Raw genomic sequence first — 8,997 nt, 5'->3', positions numbered from 1 at the left:
CGGGGGTCATAGGCATCTGATTTACCTGGAAGTGTCAGATGCTGAAGATTCTGGTGGAGGACATACTGTAGCTCGAGGGCAGAAAAATTCAGACGCACCTCCTGTTGAGCTAAGTAATGTCTTCTTTTGCAGGTGATTTTATTTTAGAATGGTATTTTTATATGAGATTGAGCCATTTTAAAGGACTAATAAATAAAAAAAGTGGGTGGTATAGCAAAAAAACAAAAACTAACTGACTCTTAAAGATTTGGTTACACCATAGCAAATGCATTTTTAAGCTGAGCTGTTCTGCAATGCGTCTTTTACATTCACTGCAGTGCATTTTCTGAATACTTCAATCTATTACTATGCAATGTTACAGCGCATTGTAATGTCCATATTTTGTTGCATAAAACCAACACGGCACATTGGTTTGAACTGAAACAAATGGGACATAAGGCTATTTGCCTTGTCCCTGCATTGGGATTGCTTTGGGCAAGGCAGCCAAATGCAGCACAACGCTACTAGTGTGAACAAACCCTATAAGTTCATTATAGACAGTGGGTAATTTTTGATACCTGTAACAGGGTGACATTATCTACACAGAGTTCAGATGTTTCTCTTCAACAATGCTGTTAAATAAATTGCTGAAAGCTCCTTAACGAATATTGAATGATTGCAAATATTCTGTTTCATGACAGATGCCCTGCTGAAACGGAAAGACGGTGAGAACACCTCAAATTACAAGCGTGCCCCAGCTATACCTCCGGCAAAGGTGCACATTGCCTTTACATGCAAAACCAGCAGTGACATTCATGTGGACCCTGGAAAGCTGAAGGAGCTCCAGCTCTATGAGATGGTGAGTCTTTACAAGCATATCTCTGAATTTTACAAGTATAAAATGTTTTACATATATACAATCAACCAAAATACACATAGGTGTTTAATAGATTTCTCCTGAATTCCAGTTTAGCTACCAAAAAAGGAAGTGCAGGGAAATCTCCCAAACAGGCAGAAAACAAAAAAATACAAATTAAAAATAATTTGCCTGAGGTTTTAACTCATATTCATTTAATATTTAATTGCAAGTGTGGGTTGGTGTTTCACTTTAATGTCTTTTAAAAGGAAACTATACAAAATAGTAATTGATCCAAATACTTCTCCTATAACATTTGACAAAGTATTGAAGGATCTAAAGCAGCACGGCAGTCAGGCATTTTGGAGTTTTAGGAAGAGAGGTCAGCATTCAGCAATGACACCACAGATATTCCTATATAAGCCTTACAACAGCGTTTCTCAACCATTTTTCAGATGTATGTATAGATATCCCGCTGCACTCCTTACTGGATTTCCAAAATTAAAATGGGTGCTTAAAATGACCGCGAATGGCGCCGCTTGGAGCAGAACTTGTTTGTGATGTCACCAGCAGACCGTAATGAAGTGATTTATTGAAGCATATTGTCATTCATTAAATTAAACCAACGTTTCTGGGCCACGCATGGTCCCCTTCCTCAGGCTCATCATTATCTGTCAATTAATACTTTTCTTCACATCATTATGATGTGCTGGTGACAAACAAGTTCTCAACCATTTTTCAGTTGCATATGCATAATCTCGAGGCACACCACTCTAAAATATAAAACAAGAAATGTAAAAGCGACACGTGGTCCCTACCCCACAATCAATATCAAACTCTTATTCCAGACAAGGGTCTGCTATGGATTTTAAGGGGGACCCCAGGCAAAAATATATTTAAAAAAGTGACATGGAATTTTCCCCTTCACATCAGAAGCCCCTCTATACATGAACCCCCCTCTTAACATTAGGAGCCCCCTTGAGTGAAAATGTGAAGGCACCCCAAGATGCCGAGGCACCATGGTTGAGAAAGGCTGCTCTACACATTTATTGGGTTCTGCCTTCCTCCAGTCACATTTTAGGGTCTGATTTGCAGACACACATCAACGTTTGGGCTTACGGGGCTGAATTTCACTCGAGTCAAAAGGACTTCAAAGAGCAACCAGTGTAAAGCCAGGCAGGAAGGAGCATTTCCTCAGTTGCCTCTAACCCAGTGATCAGTCTGCAACATTGTAATAATAATAATAATAATAATAGGTAATAATAATAATAATAGGTAATAAATACATGGTGGTGTTACACTTACACATTATCTAAGGGCAGGGTTAGCCACCTTGTCAGGTTTATTTGTGGTCTGTGTCCCCTTTGGGGAGATGCACTCTCTCTATTTTTAAGCACCGTAATGATTGTACACACACACACAGGAAAGTTTTAGTAGCATTTTTTTTCATTTAGATTTTTTTACATTAGAAAGCTTCACTACTAATATTTTCCAATGGTAATTTTATGTTTGTATGTAGTCCCACCTGGAGGGATCGTTCTACAGAGGAGCTGGCCTGAACCTAACCAGTGGTCGATATACTGCTCCTTACACCGGACTCTATGCCTTCTTTGCCAGATTGCACATTGGTAAGCCACAGAGTGGACACAATACAGTTTTATTTTTGGAATAAGAGTCAGGTTTAGGCTTTGTTGACCCAATACTGCCATTATGAACAATAGTATATGGTAATGCCACGATAAGAAAATCAGAGTATCATTTATTTACTTATAAACATGTTATTTAAATTTGAGTGGAATACTATTATTATTAAAACAAAGTTAGGAGAAACAAACAATTTATCACCCGCTACGTAGTGTGACGGGTTATCTGCCTGGATATACACTGAATGGATTGCTTAAGTAGACCATCACATTTTATGGTTGTTGCTAGGTCTAGATAGCAATACGCATACCAATCTGATTTTTAAAATATGTTTTAGAATTATCAGCGATATTGCAAGGGCCAGCCTTAACAACCCATTCAGTTTGTATCTAATCAGTCTCCTACTCTATATAACTGTTGGAAAGTCTAAATGAGAATGTACAATAAGAATGATATGTGTGCTCAGGTATATTGTAAAATCTGATTTAACATGTATTGCCAAGATTCAGAGAGTAAAAAAATTACAAACATTGTTGACATACCTTAAAATCCTTTTCTTGGAGCACATTATGGGGCCCAGGTTCACTGGGTTATGCTGCTGCCTTCAGGAGATTGGACACTGGCAAAACTGTAAAAGGAAGAGCCCAGTATAACCACACCCACTCCCATCAAGCCTCAGTTTTGTTACCAAAAAATAGTAGAGGTGGCTCATAGAAACAGACAATGGGGAGGAACCAGTGTCCCATAATATACTCCAAGAAAAGGATTTTACAGTATGTCAGTAAATCCTATTTCCTAAATTATACATTATGGGAAACAGAATGAGAATTCAGGTACAGTGGGACATTCAAAAGCAGTCCAACTGAGGGGTGAGTTACAACCTAGGACCGAAGCCGGCATCAGCTGAGACCAGGATATCCACTTGGTAAAACTTCACAAATGAAAAGCAGAAGACCAGGTGGCAGCCTTGCAAACAAAAGAAACAGATGCATGATGCTGAAAAGCCCATGAAGCCCTACCTGACCTACTGGGGACCTGGAAAGGAGGATCTGAGAGATAAAATAGAATAGGGCATATCACATTCAGACAATGGAGGGAAATCTTCTTAGGATGTTTAGGAGGAGGACAGAGAGATGGTAGAACAATGTGCTGGTTAAGGTGAATGGAAGAAACCACATTGGGAAAAAAAAAGAAAAGAGGCCTTGGGCCTCAAAACAACCTTGTCCTTGTTAGCACAAGAAAGGGTTCTTTATGGGTTAAGGCCGCCAACTCAAACTCACCTCGCAGGAGTGATGGCACATCTTTTTGAGTAAGGAGAGACAGACAAATATCCCTAATAGGCTCAAAAGGGCAGACTTAGGCTGGCAGAAATAGGCTGAGATCCCAGGGAGTCACTGGGGAAAATATAGGAGGAATAATGTGAGTGACATACTGTATGAAGGCCTTCACAACTGTGTGCAAATAAAACAATCACTGAAAATGAACAGCCAAGGCCAGAGTTGATGGTACTGAAGGCCAAACATTGATCCAGACCAGACTGGAGAAAATACAGGATTAGCCCCACAGAGAAATTCCTGGGATGGAGTCTTCTTGACTCGCACCAAAAGAAATACGCTTTCCTAGTGTGATGGTAGTCCATCTATTTCCTAGCTTTTAAGAGCATAGGGATGACTGAATCAAATAGGCCCATCCCATAGGACCTGGGCTTCAACATCCAAGCAGTTAAAGCCAGTGACTGAGAAGCAGGGTGGTGAATTAGCCCCAGGGGCAGAGGATAATATCCAGTTCGGTGTGATGAGAATCACCAGAATGCCCTCTGTTTCGATCCTGCGGAGTAGAGAAGGAAGGGGCTTCAGAGGAGAAAAAGCATAGATCAGTTTCAAATGATCCCATGGAGTCACCACAGCATCCACTGTGAAGGCTAGAGGGTCCCTGGATCTAAAGACAAACCTGCTCAGTTTGTTGTTGAACCTGGAAGCTAGGAGGTTCTACATCCAGTGTCCCCCACCTCTGGCAGAAGGCTTTAAAAAAACAAAAACCACCTCTAGGTGAAGAGTCCTAATGTTGATGACTGACGAAGTCCACCTACCAGTTTTCCATGACTAGGTTATGCATGGTGATCAGGGCTGGAACTTGAAGTTCTGCCCAAACCAGAAGATTTTTTTTGGAGCTGCGAGACTTCTGGTGCCTCTCTGACCATTGATGTAAGCAACTGCCATGGCATAGTCCAACTGGTCAGATGACATCTCAGATGAGAGGTCCAGCAATGAAGGGATAATTAAATTGCCTTAAGTTCCCGAATATTGATAAGGACCTTCCCGAGCTTCCTCCTACTACAAAGTCCTGTAACAAGAGGGTACCTAGGATTCCAGTGTGGAACTTGTGTTCCACCATGCCAGGGCAAGCCTGGTCCTGTTATATATATGGGACAATGCAGAGACTGCATGTTCTTGTCCCACACTGCTAGAATGTTGAGTTGCAACGGGCTGGTGTGAATTTGGGCACATGGAGCTGCCTCAAAGGAGGACACCATTAGGCCCGAGACCCTTGTGAAGAAATAGAGGGTTGGTTGGCTCCCAGACTGCAGAGTTTGAACGTTGAAGCAGAGAGACTGGATTCTGTCAAGGTGATGAAAACCAGGGTCATGTCTATGATCAGGTCCAGATACTCCAAGCTATGAGATGGTTCTCTGTAAGTTCTGCACTGTCTGTTTGACATGGGCTGACAGAGCCCAAGTGGACTATTCCTCAGAAGAATTTTGTCCAGATTTTGCATGATGGTGATGCCCAGAGAGGGAAGCACAGCGAAAACATGGACTAGCACCTTGATGAACACCCAAGGTGCACTGGCTAGACCAAAGGAAAGGGCACGTGTTTGTCACAATCTACAGCTGTGAGCAACATATTTAAAAGTTTTGTAGCCCTCAGTAGGTGCCCATGATAAAGTTAAATGTCTGTCGAAGCACTCCAAAGAAATATGTCTGCAACACAATTTTTGTGTAGCAGCTCATTGCGTAACCGCTGAAGGAGAAGAGAAACACACTGTTAAGGGTGCTGACTTCTACAAAGGTAGGGGTAAGCCCTGTTACTCTCCAAGGGTGGTCTGAATTGACAGGCTTCCACAAGCGGGTGCAGAATGTCCCTGAATCTGTAAAGCATTCTGCAGCTGACTCAACATGTTTCACCATAGGTACCTAGGCGAGTGCCTAATGCAGAATCCAGTGCTGAAGGACAGCTTATAGGCTGGCCCCGCATCTTGCTAGCAATGAGACTGGGTACGACCACCAAGGCAATCTGGAAGCTGCAAAACGAGTCCCAGTGGTTTTGTAGCAACTGAAAAATCTTGCAGGTAATTAAAATTATTGTGATAAAAAAGGTAGAAAAAAGTAAGTAGTTTGTTTTTTATCGAAAGAGAAAAGACATCTGCTCTCCTAGAACTCTAGCAAAAAAAACAGAGGCATGCTGGAAGTGGGAGGGCCAAACATTGATCCAGACCAGACTGGAGAAAATACAGGATTAGACCCAGAGAGAAATTCCTGTCCTTACAGCTTTGTTTGCCAGTGTCCAGTCCCTGAAGGCAGCAGCATAACCCAATGTACTTGAATACACCTCCTGTGTCCCATAATGTGCGATTAAAAAATGTTTTTTGAAAGGAAGGGCCTTCATGTATGTTACAAATGTTGAGTCCTAAGCTGTCAACCAGAAAGGGTGTGATTTAATTGTATTGCCTTTAAAGCTAGTTATAGATGGTAGACAGCTGGCTGCAGACTGCTCTCAAGGAACAAATGTTTACTGGACAGGTGTCACCCTAAAATAAGTTACATTGGTAGCATCCATCCGTGCCATTTTCTTACTTCCCACTATATAGGAATAAATACAAGTGCTCAGCATAGCATCATTTGTAAGAGGTTGCAAAGGGAACTTGGCTAGTGCTCGCATGGGCAATTTACCTCCCATTTCTATAGGCACAAAACATTTATTGGCAAGAAGCATAGTAGATGAGTAAACAAAGGCAAAGTGTCACATGAGAGAAATGAGGAAAAAGGTCACGTGTATAATGTAAACCGTGTTTTCCTATATAAATGACACGTTATTCTTAAGCTGGTCGTACACCACTTGAATTTAAAAAAATATATTATTTTTGGAACATCCATTTGATTTTGTTAAGTGTTAATGCTCTAATCGTTTTCCATTGCATTTATGAAGAAAAAAAAAAAAGGGGAGGGAGCAGGATGCAAAATTTTTCTCAAATCAAATTATAACAGTGAATGTGGTTTTCCTTTGAGGAATTCCACTAATTGGTTGCCATAGGCAAAAGCTTAATTTCTTTCATAACTCAACCGTATCCTGCTTAAAATGCTTTACGTAAACCTGTTGTAAGGAAAGTTTTCTTACTGGCTTCCTGATACAATGTTAGCTGATTTGTGCTCTTTCAGACCCTCTGGCTTCAGTGACTTTCTCTATATACTTGTCCCAGGTAAGAGGGTCAGTGTGACAACTAGGCAAGGCAACTAATAGTTTTAGAATAGGTCAGCATTAGCAGCCTTCATGTTTCTCTCACAATAGGTTTCCTTTAAATAGATATACAGAATGATTAACTGATACAATAAATATACTGTATGAATAGCTATAACTAGGGATTCATTAAAATTAGAGTGGTCACCTCAAATTTAGGAGCATTTAGACTCATGTCTCAGAGCTAACTAAAGGGGAAATGATCTTTGCTCATGGCAACGAATTAGAGCTATCCTTATTGATGTTTAGTTTGGCTAATGAAAGATTCAAGTTGCTGTCGGCAACAAACATATTTCTTTGAGGAGGCTTGTTAGTGGCTAGGGATAGAATAGATTATTCCTACAACTTGTCCAGAGGTTGAGCCACTTCAGAAAGTGCACATACTGCCACATCAATGGAAATCTGTTACTGTTGCCTATAATCCAACTAAAAGGGGAAAGAGAGAAATGTCAACATGAATCAGGAACCCTCTGCTGCCAATCACCAAGTTATGATTCAACATTTTCTTACATAAAGGAGGATTACCTTTTTTAAAAAAAAAACCAATGTAATCATTTATTGTTTTATGTTCTACAGATTTTCAGAAAAATACACATGAAGGTGTTGAAGGATCTCTGCGCATGCAGCTATGCATCCTCTCCTTTTGTCAGGACAACCTGTAAGTCCTTTGTAATAGAATACATCCTTTACCAAAGTTGACCAGAATTAAAATAATGACTGCAGCTAAATTCATTTGCACAGGCGGCGTGTCATTACCCAACGCCCGGCTTTTTGATTGGCCGGGAAACCGACTCCATTCTGTTTGGCCGGCTCGATGCAGGGTGGCCGGGAAGCCGGCTCCCCAGCCAATCGGCATCGAGGCCGGCCAAACAGATCTGACAATATGACGACACGACCCCCACCCTGCAGGCACCTCATTCTCCTCACATAGATCCTTAGCAGGAGTCATTACCGTAGCAGCCCCTCGGACCGGCTGGGCAGACACTGCTCCCAAGCTCTCCCGGATCTGCCCACGTCTCCTGTGTGTACAGCGCCCACGTGATTGGCCCTCAGCCTGCTACTGCGCATGCGCAGACTGTCCAGCGCTCTCATTCAGAAATCCTGTGCATGCGCAGTAGCAGGCTGAGGGCCGATCACGTGCACACTGTGCACAGAGGAGACGTGGGCAAATCCCGGAGAGCGGTGTCTGCCCAGCTGGCCGAAGGACTGGTGCAGTATTGACTGCTGCTAAGGATCTATGTGAGGGGAATTATTTGCCTGCTGGGTGGGGGTCGTCTCAACATATCAGATTTGTTTGCCTGGCTCGACACTGATTGGCTGGGAAGCCGGCATCCCGGCCAATCAGAATCAAGCCGGCCAAACAGCATGGAGCCAGCATCCTGGCTCCATATTCCCTCGCGGCACTGCCGGTCAGAGAAAATCTCCCCCTGACCGGAAATTCCAGTATCCGGAAAGGTATCGGAGCATTTGGGCGAGTACGGTACACACCCAAAAACTCTGTATCGACACTGATACTAGTGTCGGTGCATCCCTAACATTTCAGAATGCAAGGTCCATAAAACAGAAAATGTCTCGCAAAAGAAACAAGCAGCTGCACGGTGCAAGGGACTCCTAATAAAACCATGCACCAGCTACACACAAATAAATTGACAAGGAGTCAATTATTACTATTTTTTTAACTTCTAGTGTATGGCTAGCTTAACAGATCCATAATGTTGCTTGGAATGTCTGCTAATAGGTTTGAAGGGTAAAGGTAACTTTTAGTTACTGCGTGGTAACGCACTGCATTTTTTTTCTAGGTCCCTGGAACATGTTCTTAGCTATACAGCCAATGAGGTCACAGCCACAATAACCCTAAATGGAGTCTTACAAATACAGGTAAATACCAAGACAGCAAGGCCAATTTTTAAACTACTTCCAGTGTCGCCTCTACATAAGCAGTATCATCCATTAAGGGACACAGGAATTCTTAGACTGTTGAGTTATCCTGCCTCCTACAGGTGT

The 8,997-nt window shown here is 42.2% G+C and overlaps 1 protein-coding gene across 1 annotated transcript in view; it reads left to right on the top strand.

Annotated features, from left to right (window-relative positions):
* The window catches only part of LOC108802758 (erythroferrone-like), a 14,850-nt gene that overhangs the window by 4,362 nt on the left and 1,491 nt on the right, over window positions 1-8,997 (top strand). Inside the window, exons 4-7 of the mRNA XM_018574612.1 lie at window positions 681-838; window positions 2,355-2,463; window positions 7,570-7,651; window positions 8,793-8,871. Coding sequence (XP_018430114.1) covers window positions 681-838; window positions 2,355-2,463; window positions 7,570-7,651; window positions 8,793-8,871 — 428 coding nt within the window. The remainder of the gene's footprint in view (window positions 1-680; window positions 839-2,354; window positions 2,464-7,569; window positions 7,652-8,792; window positions 8,872-8,997) is intronic.

This window comes from Nanorana parkeri, unplaced genomic scaffold (genome assembly GCF_000935625.1).
Source record: "Nanorana parkeri isolate BGI_ZX_2015 unplaced genomic scaffold, ASM93562v1 scaffold3092, whole genome shotgun sequence".
In the NCBI taxonomy this organism is placed as follows: domain Eukaryota; kingdom Metazoa; phylum Chordata; class Amphibia; order Anura; family Dicroglossidae; genus Nanorana; species Nanorana parkeri.
Note: the sequence above shows the minus strand (reverse complement) of the source record. Positions and strands in the feature narration are given on the sequence as shown.